Source organism: Garra rufa, chromosome 12 (genome assembly GCF_049309525.1).
Source record: "Garra rufa chromosome 12, GarRuf1.0, whole genome shotgun sequence".
Lineage (NCBI taxonomy): Eukaryota > Metazoa > Chordata > Actinopteri > Cypriniformes > Cyprinidae > Garra > Garra rufa.
In genome coordinates, this window is record NC_133372.1 from 42,181,223 (window position 1) to 42,198,291 (window position 17,069).

The following is a 17,069-nucleotide window of genomic DNA, read 5'->3' on the forward strand; positions in this document are numbered from 1 at the left end:
GCTCTAGCATTCCATGGTTGAAAAACTAATGCCAGAGGCGGTGAAGGGATGAAACTAGCGAAACAAACAGGCTCAAACACGCAGGGGATTTACAAGAAAACAAGAACCTTGACAGGGAAATAGAATGAGAACAAAACTACAATCATGACACATCATTATAAAGTGTCAGTTACTACACCTTATTAAATTATTACCTAACATTACTAAAGTCGAGTCAGATCTGTTTGAATACGTGTATTTGGATTCACAGATGCACTAGGCCTGCCTGCAAGTCATTCTGGATACAAATAATCTACTAAATTAATATTGTAGATGTTAGAGCTGATAAGAAAAGCTAAAAATTTTAATTTTTGGTAGCATGACAGAGCAGCAATTCAGCAAAAGCAGTCATTCATGCCTTTAGCAGTGAAAGGTGTTGTGGTTAAGTGAAAGATGAAAGTCTTCTCTAGAAACCCTTTTTTTTTTTTTTTTGGCTTTCAACATAATCCGATAATTAATTCCAGATTTGACTTGTAAATTGATGTCTGAAAACAAAATCTCAAAAAAAGTTCTGTGAAAGAAAATGACACCAGAAAGATGAAAGCATGCAAATTCAGTTCAGGTCGTCTCATTTATTTTCTTATGTACAAAAATGAGATCATATATAAACTTTACACAGTTCAAGATCTATTTTGAAAAAAGCAAATAATAAACAAAATCAAAAACACATTCTTCACATTTCTCGAGGACTTTGTACATATGTACACATTCTTCTAGTCACATATTCTCATGTTCATTAACAGTCAAAATAAATGACACTCCTCAGCACAGACAAAGAAAGTCACAATCCAGACGACTCTTCCTTTTCTTTTGTCAAACTGACATAACAGTTCCTCAATTACTCGATTTCTGTAAAGCGTGCAAACATGGCTTTCCGGACAGCATCTTTGTACGTGTCAGAAGCTGAAAGGCTGTAATTGCTACCTTTAGTTCCCAGGCCAGCTCCCTTCATTCTTAACTGAGCCTGCAGACAAAATGACAAGATTCATTTTAATAACATCTTTGTTATGCCAGTTATTTGCACAAGCTACTCAGGTGTGACCAGGGTTCACCCTTCTGCCACACCTGTAAGAGTCATTTTGTATTTTTGACAAAATATGTTGTCTACTTCAGTTCTCAGTGCATAAGGAACAGCAACACTCAAGCATCATTTGTCACGTGACACCTCTGAAGATTATTAAAATGCATTTTGATTTTATTTTAGAGCTGAAAAATGATTAGTCACGATTAATCGATTCAAATAAAAGTTTGCTTGCATACTGTGTGTGTACTGTGTCTATTTATTATGTATACATAAATATACACACATATATGTATATATTTAAAAAAAAAATTATATGTATTGCAAGTATTGCATGTAAACACTTGTATATAATTTATACTACATATAAATACTATAAATATAAACCTAACAATTTTCCTAATATGTATTATTTTATTTAAACTACATATTTAGTTAAAAAATGAATAAATAAATAAATATATATAGTTTAAATAATTTAAACTATGTACTAAACAAGTAAAATATTAAATATTACACAGACATTAAAAACACTTTCTTTTTTTAAATGAAAACTGAAAACATACATAAGCCAATTCAAATTATGAATGAAAGTTACACTAAAGTAACATTACTGGAAAGATGGATAAATCTAAGGCACTCTGGATTTACAACTTCAAATTGTGTGTGAAAACTCTATGCAAAGTAAAAGTAATTTTTTTCAAGTTTGCCAAATTCTAAATGTTTGTCGATGCATGTATATTTTTCATATAGTAACAGGCACACCTACATCAATGCTAATTGTGCAAGGCACATTTGTGTTAAACTTGTGTTTATCAAACACCAAGTATACCATGGTAAAATGACAGGTAGAGCGAGTCGTACCTCGATAGGTGCTGTGATGCCCTGCTGGTTTCTACCTAGACCTTTGCCTTCCTTCCAGCCCATGGCCTGCAGCATCTTATTGCCGATATTATCGCTGTTCAGACCATCCTTAGTGGGCTGTTCATAATTTCTGCAAAATCAAATAGCACAAAATGCAGTTAATATTGCTATCACAATTGTACTGTAATAATAAACATATCTACTGAAAGAATCTTACAATTGTATGTTAAAAAAAAAAAGACTTACACTACAGGTGTTGGCTGGGTGAACTTCCTTTTCTTGGGCACAGGGGGTTCAGGGATACCATATTTCTCTCTTCTCTCAGCAGCCCTGTCTCTGTACTTCATCTGTTTAGTACAAGAGGAAAAGGGACATGAGTGCCAGTAAGTAACTTAGAGGAAATACTGTTTAAAAAGGAAGAAGTGTGGCTGTATTTATTTAAAATGAGCTTTCTAACCTCTGTCTCTTTCCTCTCCAACTCTTCCAGTTCGGCTTCGCTCAATTTGGATCTCCTGAGAACTTCCAAGTTTTGCTGGAAAGCACAGATGCACATATTTAAATATGTAAATAAATAACACTGAAGACTGGAGTTATGATTCTGAAAATTTAGCGTTGATCACAGGGATAAAATATACATTTTAAAATATATCCAAATAGAAAGCAGCTATTTAAATGGTAAAAATATTTCACAATTTTACTGCTTCTGCTGTACTTTTGATCAAATAAATGCAGGTTTGGTGAGCAGAAGAGACTTCTTTCAACAACATTTAAAAATAATAATAAAAAAAAAACTTTTCTTATTGGTAAAAAACTTTAACCAGATTTGATCACATTTTCAAAATGACCTTATCTAATTACCTTGTGCAGGTCTGAGAGCTGCTGATGGCGGAGCAGAGCTTCTTTATTCGGAAACTGTCGTCGGCACAGAAGACATGCAATCTTTTTCCAGTCGGTCAGCTTGTCCTCCTTGTCATCACCCTCCATGATCTCCTCAGGCTCACTGTCACCGCTGTACGCCGCCACCAACCCCACCTGCAGCACAGCACAGCGAGTTAAACTAATAAGCTAACGCGGCTTTATAACTTGACATGTTTTGTAATGGTGCACAGTGTATCAGGTACCTTTGATGAGCAGCTCTCTTCTTCTGTGGCTTTGGTTGCTTCTGTTACAAGCCGCTCCAGTGCTCCTGTCTGCACATGTGCAAAGAAAACAAAAAACATGCATTATATCAAAACCATCATCAATAGAAGGTATCAGCAATCATCAAAAGTCTTTAGCAATACCTTCTTCTCAAAGAGTGTGAAACCAGCATCGGCTGCTGCCGCCTCCTTTCTCTCCTCCTGACTGATGGGCTGGAAGCTGCTCCTGAAGTTTTCTTTCTGTTTGTTCAAACTCTTGGCCCAGCGCTCCATGTCCTTTGCAATCTGATGCAGAAAGATATTTTAAGCATCAGTGGAGGACTGAAATAGCTAGATTTTTTTACCTTTTCTGAACATGTCAACATTTGCAGAACTTGCCAGCATGTTCTAAGACTACAGAAACATCTGATCCTTAGATATGAATCATATAGAGTCTATGTTGGAAATAGTAGTGGAAATGTAGTTTTCCTGTGTACTGCAATTCGAGAAAAAATAAAAATAAAAAAATACAAGAATTAATTCTAGAATGATTATAGATTATATTGTTTGAGAAGTGAAGCTAAGAAAATTAAGTAAAATTATTTTTTAGTCTAAAGACCTAATAAATTTGGGTGTTCACACTTGGGAATAATATTTACAAGAAACCTCAAAGAATCTCAAACCTTGTTTGGTAACAAAAACGGCTGTTTTTATTATGAAAAAAATGTGTAAATAAGAAATATAATAATCATGATACTATGGAAGCCACTGGAATTTTTCCTCCACTGAATAAAAAAAAAAAAGTTATTTCGACTTTATTTCACAATTCTGACTTTTTCTTGCAATTTCGAGTTTACAATTAAAATTTTGAAGAACTGTGAGATGTAAAGTCACAACTGCGAGTTATAAAGTCCAGTTCTGAAGAGATAGGAAAAAAGACTGATATGTTCACAGAAATGCGAGTTTATATCTTACAATTGTGAGTTTATATTATGCTATTCTGACTTTAACTCTCAATTGTGAGTTTATATCTCATAATTGAGAAAAAAAAAAAAAGTCAGAATTGGGTGTTTGTATCGTGCAATTCTGAGATAAAAAGTCAGAATTGTGAGAAGACGCACTAACTTTTTTTTTTAATTCAGTGGCGGAAAGAGGCTTCGATATAATACTAAAAGTAATAATAATAATAAAACAAATTGTACTTACTAAAAATATATTTTTTTAAATCAATGCTGAAACCGAAGTATTTAATTCAATCACAGCCATCACAATTTAACTATTAAGCTCTATCATAATTTTATTTCTATTAATCAGGAGTTCAACAGCAAGCAAAAAAAAAAAAAAAAAAAGCAAGAGAACACATTGGTACTGTAAAAGCATCCAAGCATGTTGAATTATTACCTGCTGAGCTGTTTTGCTTTTAGGTTTCTCTTTCTTCTCTTTGCCCTCTTTCTGAGGAGTGGACGTGGAGGCAGCAGCGCCTTGAGCCGCGCTGTTGGCATCCGCTGCTGGCACATAGGCCTGCTTTTCCCCATCCCAGTACAAATACTGCTGAGTCTGGGAGTTGTAGTAATACTACAGACAAAAACAACAACACTTAGCACCCTCTAAGTTCACTCTGAAATAATAGCATTGTCTTGTTGAAAAACACATGGAATACATACATGAGTGTTTGGATCATAGTACAGGCCAGTGCTGGGGTCATAATAATACCCGGAAGACTCATCGTACTGATAAGTTGAAGTGTCTGGGACAGCTAGAGGAAACAAGGTAAGTGCAAAAGAATCATAAACCTGAGGAATGATGTTTTCTGATTGGATGGTGTGGATTTAGTGATCTGTTCTTACAGGCCTGGTTTTCCTGAGAGGTAGCTGTCGCTGTGCTGGTTGCTGTGGCAGATGCTGCAACTGCAGAGGTTGCTGGGGAAATAATGGCAGTGGCGGGCTGGGCTTTGCCATCAATCTGCAATGCCGGACAATAAAATGGGTTAAAATGAGATTAAAAAAAACCAACAACAACAACATTATATTAGCAGTGGAAAGACAATATTTAAAATTCCCCAAAGATATTTATGGCACTATAATGACAAAGCAGCTTGTTTTCTGTTTTATTTAAAGAAACTAGGAGTGGCATTACAATAATCTGTCATGATTATGTTTTTAAGTAATCTGTCGATTAGTCTGATGATTAATCGAGTAATCAGATAATTACAGGGCTATAATAGGGCCCTATGATTTCCGCAATTAAAGATTTCCACTTAATATTTGGTCATAAAATGCTAAAGCCACTGTAATTTCTTGAAACTCAAAATGAGGGTTTAAACTTTTATTTTGAAGTGGCGATGAACAGTTAGCATTTTGAGAAAGATATTGATGTTTTTTCCTGAGTTTGTCATTTACCTAACAAATCTAATGAAATGACAGTGTTCCCAAATAAACGTTATAATAAACCCAAACTCACAACAATGTTAAATATTACTGGTCTGAACAAAAACAGCAAAAAAAAATAAAATGATAAAATAACCATACAGATTATGTGAATTGCCATTGTAATTTCAATGTCAGAATGTTTTACATTCACAAATATCTGTTTTTGAGGTTCATATAAATACAAAGACTGTTAAAAATGTACATTTTATTATTTCCATGATTATTTCAGGTCTAGAAATCATCTTGGTGCTTGAATAAAACTGCCTATTGTTAGAAAAAAGAAAAACATATCTTAATTTTAGCGGTTTAATTTTATTTTAAAGCATATTTTGTCTACAGTTCCTGGAAATTTGATGAGGCCCTCAAGCCGCCCTGTAAAAAGCATTAAAAAAAGTTACCTGAGCAGCTGGTTGGCCGATGATATGAGACTGATAGACCTGCGCACCCTGAGAGATAACCACACCTGTAGCAGCAGGAAGAACCTTTACACCTGGAGCCGCTGAAAAACATACCACTGTTTTAACTTGGAAACAGCAAGCCCTACTAATGCTTTGATAAAAGAATATGTGATCTTGTAAAATTCTACCATTTTATATTACTTTCTAGTTTAATTCTCCAACTACACTGATTAGGCAATGCCAGGTGAACGTTACCTCCAAGTATGCCATTAGCCTGGGAAGGGTCCACAACTCCAGTCTGCTGCTGATAATATGCCTGGTACTCCTAAACAACAAATCATCTTAGCTCAGCACAATATCAAAACAAATCTTATATATGCACTGCATCTTATGTATACACATGCAGTCAGCTGACCTGTGAATAGGGTATATATCCTTCCTGCAGGTAGCTGTATTCTGATGCGGGTTCCACACTCTGCTGAGGCTGTGAAGTGAAATAGTCAATTAAACCAGTCATGCATGCACAATTCTGCTTTAGCATTGAGGCACGGTTACAATAAAGTTGTTCATACCTGACTGGAGGACCACTGAGCAGCTGCAATGGCTGTGCTTGCAACTGAAAAAGCACTAACACGGTTTCCATCTGGCAATAACAGATCCCTGAGAAACAAAAAAGCATTTCAGTAAACTGAATTATTAATCAAGCTACAGCAAATGGAAAAATTCTTCAAAGCAGGTCAACCGCATAAGGGTACGTGCGAGAGGTGCATACTTTCGAGCACTCTTGGCGTAGTCGACACCAATAGTCTTGCCATCCAGCTTGAGAGGTGGCTGTAAGCCCTGAAGGATGGTAAGGAGCTGTGATGCTTCCTGCAAAACCACAAACATCATCAGAATGTGCTAAAGAGGTACACCATGCAGGTTTCAATCTTACTGATTGTTAATCATTTGACACTAGTTTTACTTAAAAGATCAATCTATCTCTGTTTGTTTAAAATGATCTTTGGAACAAAGGGAGATTTGTATAGTTTAAGGAAAAGAGAAAACAGGTACCAAAGGAGAGGCAAGTTGGACGAAGGCAAACCCTCTGTTCTGGCCCGTCTGTTTGTCTTTAATGAGGCGGATATTGCCGGGCGAGAGGTTGGCATACGGAGCGAGTGCCGTCAGAATGGCTTCAACAGTGGAATGAGGAGCAATGTTTCTCAGGATGATGGCTGTCAAAACATGCAAACATGCCAATGTTAATGCAACTGGTATCAGCCAACATTTGCATTTAAATTTTGTAACCTGATTATATGCATTTAAGACAATACGTGACCCCGGACCACAAAACCAGTCTCAAGTAGCACGGGTATATTTGTAGCAATAGCCAAAAATACATTGTATGGGTCAAAATGATAGATTTTTCTTTTATATTAAGCAAAGATCATGTTACATGAAGATATTTTGTACATTTCCTACTGTAAATATATCAACCTGATTTTTGATTAGTAATATGCATTGCTAAGAACTTCATTTGGACAACTTTAAAGGCTAATTTTCTCAACATTTTTTTTTTTTTGCACCCTCAGATTCCAGATATTTCAATAGTAGTATCTCAACCAAATATTGCCCTATTCTAACAAACCATACTTTAATGGAAAGCTTATTTATTCAGCTTTCAGACTATGTATAAATCTTAATAAAAAAAAAAATGTACCCTTATGACTGGTTTTGTGGTCCAGGGTCACATGTTTATTGGTGCATCCCTAAATCAGAAGTAATATAGCTTAAAAGTGCTTACTATCTCCATAATAATCTCCACTGGGTTGGGTTTCTGTGGCACCTGTGGTGCTGCTGGACTCAGAATCTGAAACTAAACACAAAGAATAAAAGCACACTGAGTTTCTTTAAACATAGAAGCCTGATACAAACCACATCACTGAAAGAGCACCATACAAAACTTTGGGCAAGTCATGATGCATGATCCCAACAATCCCAGAGTGACACTGTCATCAGTCAAAATAAGAGTTTTGTTTTTAAATTGGCAGATATTGTAAAGCGATAATATGAGGGCTTATGGGGACTTTTTGACTATTTGACTAGCAAGCACATAAGAATTTAAGTGGAGCCATACTATCAGTTAACAACTATAAAAGAAAAATTATCTTAAGTTAAAAACAATTCATCAATATTATGTATTGGTTAAAAACACTGTGCAAGACAACACCCCCATATACATCTTTTTAGTTAATAAAAGTGCTCCATGACGGTTAATGACTGGACCATCCGGATGGGTGCAGACAGCGGTTTCCTGCTCAGGGAGCTACTTACCCACTTTAGCTGCGCCACACCTGAAGCACTTCAGCCTCCTCCGGAAATTGTACAGGCCACACTGAAAGCAACCGGTCATAGTGTTTTAATTTACACTTCTGCTATGGGGCACCAGGTAACAAGCACACTAGAGTGGCTTGAACACTTACCGTGATGGACGCCCACCAAGTGATAAGCTACATGTTTAACTAACTTTTTTCTCTACAGCACTGACAATTTATTTTAATGCCAAATACAACTAAACTTACAACAATAACAACTGTACACTAGATTAACACTACAGTTCAAAAGTTTGGTATTCAGATTTAATCATGTTTTTGAAAAAAGGCTTCTCATGCTAATCAAGGCTGCATTTATTTGATCAAAAATACAGTATAATGATAATATTGTGATATATTATTTACAATTTAAAATAACTTCGCTATTTTTATATATTGTAAACTGTAATTTACTCCTGATGTCAATGCTGAATTTTCAGCAGCCATTACTCCAGTCTTCAGTGTCACATTTCTATCCACTATCAATGTTGAAGAGTTATGGCTTCTAATACTTGTGTAAAAGAGTAATACATTTTTTTAGGATTCACTAATGAATATAAAGTTAATTTTTTGAAGCAGAAATCTAAGTATCATTATACATTTCAAGTTCAAAGCATACATGTACCTTAAAGAATCTGCAAAATGTTAATTATTTTACCAAAATAAGAGGGATCATACAAAACGAATGTTATTTTTTACTTAGTACTGACCTGAAAAAGATATTTCACATCCAAGACATTTACATATAGTTCATGAGAGAAAATAGTTGAATTAATAAAAACTACCCAGTTCAAAAATCTACATACACTGGATTCTTAATAATGTGTTGTTACATTAAAGATCCACAGCTGTTTTTTGTTTTGTTTGTTTAGTAAGTGTTTCATGAGTTCCTTGTTAACAGTTAAAACTGCCGGCTGTTCTTCAGAAAAATTCTTTAGGTCCCACAAATCTTTGGTTTTTCAGCATTCTTGTTTATTTGAACCCTTTCCAGCAATGACTTGATGATTGATGTATGATTTTGAAATCCATCTTTTCACACTGATGACAACTGAGGAAGTTGTCAACTGAGGAAGTTTAAAATATTCACAGATGCTCCAGAAGGAAAAATGATGCATAAACTTTTGAACAGAATGAAGGTGTACATTTTTCTTATTTTGCCTAAATATCATATTTGCTTAAAATATCAAGGGACTATCACTAAACAAAAACACAGCTGCGGATCACTCAGGTAACAATCAAGTGTATGTAAACCTTTGAATGGGGTAATTTTTATAAATCCAACTATTTTCTTCTCTTGTGGACTATATGTAAACTCTTATATCTGAAATATCTTACTCAGGTCAGTGCTTAATAAAAAATTACCATGCATTTCGTATGATCCATCTTATTTTGGTCAAATAATTAACATTGTATGCAAACTTTAGACCTTGACCAAATGTCTTTTCTGTCACTTTTGATCAATTTAATGCAACCTTGGTTTATAAAAGTATAAATTTTTCCTACAACAAAAACCCTGACCCCAAACCTTTCAGTACTTCAGCTGAAACCATTTTTAAAATATCTAATAATGACGTTTCTAAACAACCCAGATTAAAATTCAACATGAAACAGATTGTAACTACAGTTGAACATCTTGGGAAGCCCATGAAACTTACTGAGTTGCAGAGCCAGTCCTCAAACTTGTGACGGTTGTTGCTGTAGTGCATGGCAACAGTCTTGCCTTGAATGGACAGCAGTTTCTGGAAAAGGAAGAAAGGGATTGGTTATTTCCTCTCTGACAAGTTTAATCTCAGCCCAAGAACAACCACATTAGCCACGAGGGTTTAGGGTGAGGATCGCCCGGGAGGGTTTAACGTGTAAGATGGTGTGTGTTTGGGACCCGAGTGTCCGGATGGGGCCGGAACAGAGTGTAAAAAAAAAAAAGGCACTCCTTTCTTAAACGGGATGGGGGGACTTTCAAGACGAGGCATAGGTTTACCACATTTACTTTCTCAGCGCAAAAAAAACAACTAATGATGCATTTTAAGAGACATCCATGAAATGGGATGTTAAAAACAGCACCAACACTTCTACTTCTAGCCTCGAACAAGTACAAGAATTCTAAAATCACTTATGAAAAAAAAAAAAAACATTTTCATGACAGCATTGAAAAATATTGTGGCTTAAAACCCATTTGAGTCATTCAAGTCCTAAACTGTATTATGTACATCCCTCTTAAAAATCAGTGATTATTTTACCCGTGCTAACAAAGTTAATAACATGAAGCCAGAGTATCCATCAAATGGCTCTTCTATGTTTTGGTCACACCTTGCCTTCAAAAACAGCGTCTTTGATCCATTTCTGTCCATATATATTCTGCTGGGGCAGCAGCTTTGTTTTTTTTTTTCCTTCCATTTATATTTTTCTATTGATTTGCATTATTCCCCAGGGCAAAAGCTAGACTTGGTGATTAGGAAGCAACCTGATTGGTCTCCATCCATCGGGTAGCATCTTGCAAGTGATAAAACTCCACGAAGGCGAAACCTCGGCTTATACCTAGAGAGGCATTCAGATATACAGACGGGAGGCGTGTTAGTTTAAATGGTTCAGTGGTACAACATTCAAACTCTGTCACAAACTGCTTCGTGACCCCCTTGACCTGGAGAGGTCAACGAGATGTAGGGGGGTTGCCTGGAAACTTTTACCATAGCAACAGCAGCTTATAATATACTAGCTGTAATGCTGATAAGGCAGGCTGAATCAATCATTTAAACAAAGCAAACAGTCATAAACATAGATGCCGCCATCATATTGACTTTTGGATGAGCTTTAATATGTCTGTACTTAAACAAGATAAAGAAGCTACATGACTGCTTCTATGTGCATGTAACTTCAATTGGCATAAATAATACTGTGCCAATTTTGAGCCACACAAAACTTACCTCCAAACATGTATCTAATGCGCAACAATTTTTTAACTCAGTAGTCTGAAAGGGTAAAACTGGACAGATAACATGTTGCTATGGCAAAAGGCGTTTGAGCGGAAGCAGGTTGGCCCAGTGGACACAGGTTTGTTTGGGAGAGGAAGGATCCTCGGTACATCAGTCTCACCTGTTCTCTTTTTCATCAGCCTCACGTCCATTGGCTTTGGCCCCTCCAGCTGGTCAATGGCCGCTCGAATCTGTGGATTACAAGAAAAACAAAAACCAAAAAAGAATCACATCAAGTTTGCTAGTTCTTGTTAGTTAAAACTTACCCTGCTTCTAGTTCAACTTTCATAATGAAATCCAGAATAAAATAGATAATTTATATATAATTTACCTTCTTGTTGCAATTAAATTTTATTTGCGCTTTTTTTTTTTGGTATTGAATATTTCTTACATACATTTATTTTATTATTATTAAACTTCAAGGCAGAAAATACCTTTTTTTTTTTTGGCCTGGAATGATAAAAATAAAAATGATCATAAAAATGATATGCAGTTATTATTATAATTATTAGTAATATTCTGTGCAGACATTTCCATAATAAGATTTCATTAATTCCAGTTAAAGAATATTTATTAAATGCATTATTAATAATTATATTTTTTCAAGATTAAGATCTTATTTATTGCAGGCTTGGGGAAAAAAATTAAAACTTCATTTAAAATTTTCCAATTACATGGAAACTGCCTTTACTTAAACTGCTTTTGACCATTTGGAAAGTGAAAAAGGACAAAGGGCTTACATCTGCTTCTGATGTGTTCATGGGCAGACCTCGGAGCATGATGGTCTTGCTCTCCTTCTCGTCAGCTGGGTCTCCTCTATAATCATGCTCAGAGTAATCACCATCCGAGTGATGTCCATCATCAGACCCGTCACTGCTGCGCCGCTTCCTTCCTCGCTGTTACACAAAAGAGATTTGGCAAATTAAGCATCACTCTCATGCCAAAAAATGCAATAAATACAGTTGCACTGGAAATTATTCAACCCCCCAGAGACTGCAGTACTTTACAAATACAAGCTTGAAAAAACTGCATCTGCAACAGTTTACTGGCATATTAAGAGTGATAATGTTAATATATAATGTCATGTTTTTGAGTTACAGGGTTTTTTTTTTAATAACACAGCTATGTCATAATTATTCAATCCCTATTCAACATTGTCGTTTTAAGTCACTTATTTTTATGGTAGGGAACACAATTGTCTTAAAACGCTTCTGTGCAGATCTGTGGAGTTCTGGAAGAATGTTTTATGGATCGACAGACCCATGGATCAGCAGTATGTCTGGTGCAAAAAAGGCAAAGCCTTGTAAGCAGAAGAACACCATCTCCACTGTCAAATTTGGAGGTGGGCCAGTCCTGTTATGGAGTTGTTTTACTGTAGCAGGAAGTGGGAAACATTACCATATGAAGGACATCATGGATTTATTTGAAGTACCAGGCCATTTTGGCAAGAACTGTGATGGTGCAACGACTGAAGCTAATGATCAATGGACTTTCCTGCAGGACACTCATCCCAAAGTAAACATCCAAATCTACATATGCTTGGTTCAGGGTTCAGTCATAGAATGTTCTTGAATGGTCTGTTCAGTCTCCAGATTTAATTCTCTTTGGAAATATTTGGTTGAGTTTGAAGAAAGCATTGGCAATGTGAAAACCAAGATTATAAGTGAGAAACAGGCAAAGATTACAGTAGAGGTGACTGGTGGTTTTATAGAATAAAAGACTCTGCACCAAATTTGAATTTCAAGGGTTGAATAATTTTGAACACGAATGTTTAGAGCCAATTTTTTTTTTTTTTTTCATTATTCATCAACTTACGTTCATAGAGTTACTCATATGTATTAATAAACTTTTTCCAATAGTTTAATAATGTCTTTGTTGAATTGTGTTCACAAAATGTTGTTCTCAGCAGCAAAATGTCTTGCAGGTCAAGGGGGTTTGAATTTCAATTGCAAGTACATATATAGTTAGTCCTCACCTCAGGACTGTCCCTGCTCCAGTATCGATCGCCTCTGTCACTTCGTTCACCATCGTAGCGGTCACTACGGCGGTCATCACTCCAGCGATGCGAGTCGTATCCACGGTCATCGCGATCTCGTCGGTCCCTGCGGTCGTCATCGCGAGACTGTTCAGAGCCGTATCTGCCGCTGCGTTCTGTACGGCTAACCCTTGATGAAACCATATTTATTAAACATTGTTAGGATATCAAACATTTAAAATAGGCCACAGCAAACCTACTAAAATACACTATCAGTCAAAAAGCAGTAATATTGTGAAATATTTTTACCATTTAAAATAACTGCTTTCTATTAGAATATATTTTAAAATGTAATTTATTCCTGTGATCAAAGCTACATTTTCAGCATCATTACTCCAGTCTTCAGCATCACATGCTCCTTCAGAAATCATTTTAAAATGCTGATATGCTGTTTGATTTTGTATCATCATCAATATTTAAATCAGTTGACTACATATTTTTCAGGATTCTTTGATTAATAGAAAGACCCAAGCTTTCCGCATTTGTCAGAAATAAAAAGCTACTGAAACATTATACACTATACCATTCAAAAAAAAAAAACTTCCTTTTGGGGAAAGAAATTATAGAAATGCATACTTTTATTTAGCAATTATACTTTAAATTAATCAATTATTATGATAAAGACCTTTATAATGTTCAGAAGACATCCATTTTAGATAAATGCTGTTCTTCTGAAATTTTTATTCACCAAAAACACCTGAAAAAACTCTACTCAGCTGTTTTTAACATAATAATAATAATAATAATAATAAACGTTTCTTGAGCAACAAATTAGAATATTAGAATGATTTCTGAAGGACATACCAAAATTTCAGCTTTAAAATTACAGGAATAAATTACATTTTAAAACATATTCAACTAGAAAACCATTATTTTAAATAGTAAAAATATTTCACAATTTCACTGTTATTGCTGTACTTTGGATAAAATAAATACAGGCTTGTTGAGCATAAGATACTTCTTAAAACTTTTGACTGGTAGTGTAAATAAAACCTTAATAAATCACTCACCGTTTATCTGCACCCATCTCCGTTTCTCAACACAAGGCCTGTTAAAAAAAAGGTATATTAGTCAATGTATCACATATAAAAACAAAATGAGTCTGTTGCACATAATCACTAAATAATAATACTTATGAACTCTTGGGTCAATTATAAAAATATAAACATGGCAAAAAAAATGACATGATACGTATTAAATTATCATTGTATTACCACTTGATAAGATCAAGATATTTTCTGCAAAGGAAATACTATGATGTTTATATGTAATAGGGAAGGACTGAATGCATTCCAATAGCGCGCTATTTACATGGCAATTTCATGTACTTCAAAGAATACCATGGTACATGCCCATACAAGACAAATGCTATTTCGAAGGTATATGTCTAAAAAAACCGTGTGGTAGTAGTACCACGGCATGTTTTGTTCGTGTGGTCTCCATTTTCGTTATGTGAGAAGTTCAGTAAGCAACAGGAAGACACTTCAAAATGGAGACCGTGCCGTCGGCTTGTCGTTGAAAAAGGCGCAAAACACGCACAGCAACTGCGAAAACTTACCGAATATATTTCAACGAAACGTTGAAATGAAATGTCTCTCATATACTGAGAAATCTAACGACTGTAAGCAGATCCCTTCTCGACGAAAGATCACACTCTTCGTCGGGTCATTCGATGTCATCTGCAGCTAAAATGGTCTACAAGCTTCTCCTTCCCAGAATGCCTTTAGATGGGATGACGTGTTGTTGCTGTTGCATGATGGGAAATGTAGTTTCCTCTAGCCGTGTTCGTCCACTGTTTGACTAAATGAAAACCTATCATGGTGCTTTTGGTAACTAAATATATTTTATATTTATATTTAAATTTATTATTAACACACTACCAGTCAAAAGTTTTTGAACAGTAAGATTTTTAATGTTTTTTTTGTTTAAGAATTCTCTTCTGCTCACAAAGCTTGCATTTATTTGATCCAAAGTATAGCAAAAACAGTAAACTTTAAAAATACTATTTAAAACAACCGTTTTCTATTTAAATATATTTTAAAATGTATTTTTTTTTCCTGTGATTTCAAAGCTGAATTTTTAGCATTATTACCCCGGTCACATGATCCTTCAGAAATCATTCTAATATTCTGATTTGCTGCTCAAAAACAATATTATTATCATTATGTTGAAAACAGCTGAGTAGAATTTTTTATCAGGTTTCTTTGATGAATAGAAAGCTCAGAAGAGCAGCATTTATCTGAAATAGAAATCTTTTGTAACATTATAAATGACTTTGTCATCACTTTTGATCAATTTAAAGCATCCTTGTCAAATAAAAATATTAATTTCTATAATTTTTTTTCTCAAAGAAAATAAAAAAGAAGTATCTAAATAAAAACTGACTCCAAGTTTTGAATGGTATAGTGTATAATGTTACAAAATCTTTTTAGTTTAGATAAACGATCTTTGGATCTTTCTATTAATCAAAGAATCCTGAAACAATGTATTTAACTAAAATATTGATAATAATAATAATAATAAAAAGGTTTCATGAACAGCAAATCAGAATATTAGAAAGATGCCTGAAGGTATCATGTGACTTGAATAAGGATGCTAAAAATTCAGATTTGGTAGCAGGAATAAATTACATTTTTAAAATACGTTCGAATAGAAAGCAGTTATTTTAAATAGTAAAAATATTTCACAATATTTACTGCTTTTGCTGTATTTTGGATCAAATAAATGCAGGCGTGGTGAGCAAAAAGTCATATTTAAAATAATTAAAAAGTATATATTTAATATAAATATATCATTTTATATATATTTAATTATATTAAAATAATAATAATGATAATAATATATTATATACTGTCCAAAAACTTTTGACTGTTAGTGTATATGTGTTTAAGTCTTGTTTTATGTTTATGACAACAAAGCAACCATATAGTAATATCATTTTTAAACACTTATCATGCAAACATCATGCTATATATATTTTTTATTAATTATATAATTTATATTATAAATTATACTGTCCAAAAACTTTTGACTGTTAGTGTATGTGTTTAAGTTTTGTTTTGTTTATAACAACAAAACAACCATAATAATGTAATTTTTAAACACTTATTATGCAAACATCATGCTTGGTACAAAGAGTTAAAGGAATTACGCAATTACTCTTCATAGGAATCACATTGCTCGTTATCACACCTGCTCAGAAACGACCAAAAGAAAAAAAAAAAAAACACCTGAAGGCGTGGTGTGTTTTCTCTTGCATTCTTTAGAAAGTGAATCGTATCGGTTGAACGGTTATTATACGTGCATCATAAAACATTTCGCTGATTCTTTTTCAAAAGTGTCTTCAAAACGCTTATTTGTCGCTTATTTGTTGTGTTTAATGAAACTGTTTACCACTTTGCTTCAACTAGAGTAATCTCGCGTCAAATGCACACCTCTGCCGTTGTGCGAATCGGTTCGTATGAATCATTGAAAGCAAGCGGTTCAAAAAAAAAAAAAAAAGATTCGGACATTCTGGAGAGTCCAGTGTACTTCGAGCTATTACACAGCGCTGGAGTCAAAGATGGGACACCCAATCACACTCTTCAAGAGCATTATAAAGGAAGCAGACACTTGAAACTGCCGACAGAGGAACATCTTGACATTTTGTTACAAAAAGCTCTCATACAGAAATCTTTTAACGCATCCGTTTTCATCACCGCTGATGATGAGGAGGATGATGGTCAAGAAAAAGTGACAGGTGAGGGAAACTTCTGCCATATAGTCTCATTATGAGCCACATTAAGCTTTATATTTTGATAATATTTAGAAAAAAAAGCACTAAAAGTACAGTAAACGTAGATATA

General features: G+C 34.6%; 2 protein-coding genes across 2 annotated transcripts in view; one reads left to right on the plus strand and one right to left on the minus strand.

The window, feature by feature from the left end:
• Positions 1-596: 596 nt before the first annotated feature.
• On the minus strand, positions 597-14,934 carry rbm5 (RNA binding motif protein 5). Its single transcript, XM_073851312.1, has 25 exons — positions 14,783-14,934; positions 14,235-14,272; positions 13,165-13,354; positions 11,930-12,085; positions 11,311-11,380; positions 10,682-10,755; positions 9,876-9,959; positions 8,183-8,243; positions 7,653-7,724; positions 6,923-7,083; positions 6,642-6,739; positions 6,442-6,529; positions 6,285-6,353; positions 6,125-6,194; positions 5,870-5,970; positions 4,890-5,004; positions 4,707-4,798; positions 4,444-4,617; positions 3,208-3,348; positions 3,046-3,114; positions 2,783-2,956; positions 2,382-2,456; positions 2,171-2,271; positions 1,925-2,054; positions 597-1,003 (listed from the first exon to the last, which is right to left on the minus strand). Exons 2-25 carry the CDS (start codon positions 14,249-14,251, stop codon positions 878-880), a joined length of 2,508 nt encoding a protein of 835 aa, XP_073707413.1. The 5' UTR covers positions 14,252-14,272; positions 14,783-14,934; the 3' UTR covers positions 597-877.
• Positions 14,935-16,650: 1,716 nt separating this feature from the next.
• The window catches only part of cysltr3 (cysteinyl leukotriene receptor 3), a 13,984-nt gene continuing 13,565 nt past the window's right edge, over positions 16,651-17,069 (plus strand). The window contains exon 1 of the mRNA XM_073852599.1: positions 16,651-16,963. Within this exon, the coding sequence (XP_073708700.1) occupies positions 16,651-16,963 (313 nt within the window). The remainder of the gene's footprint in view (positions 16,964-17,069) is intronic.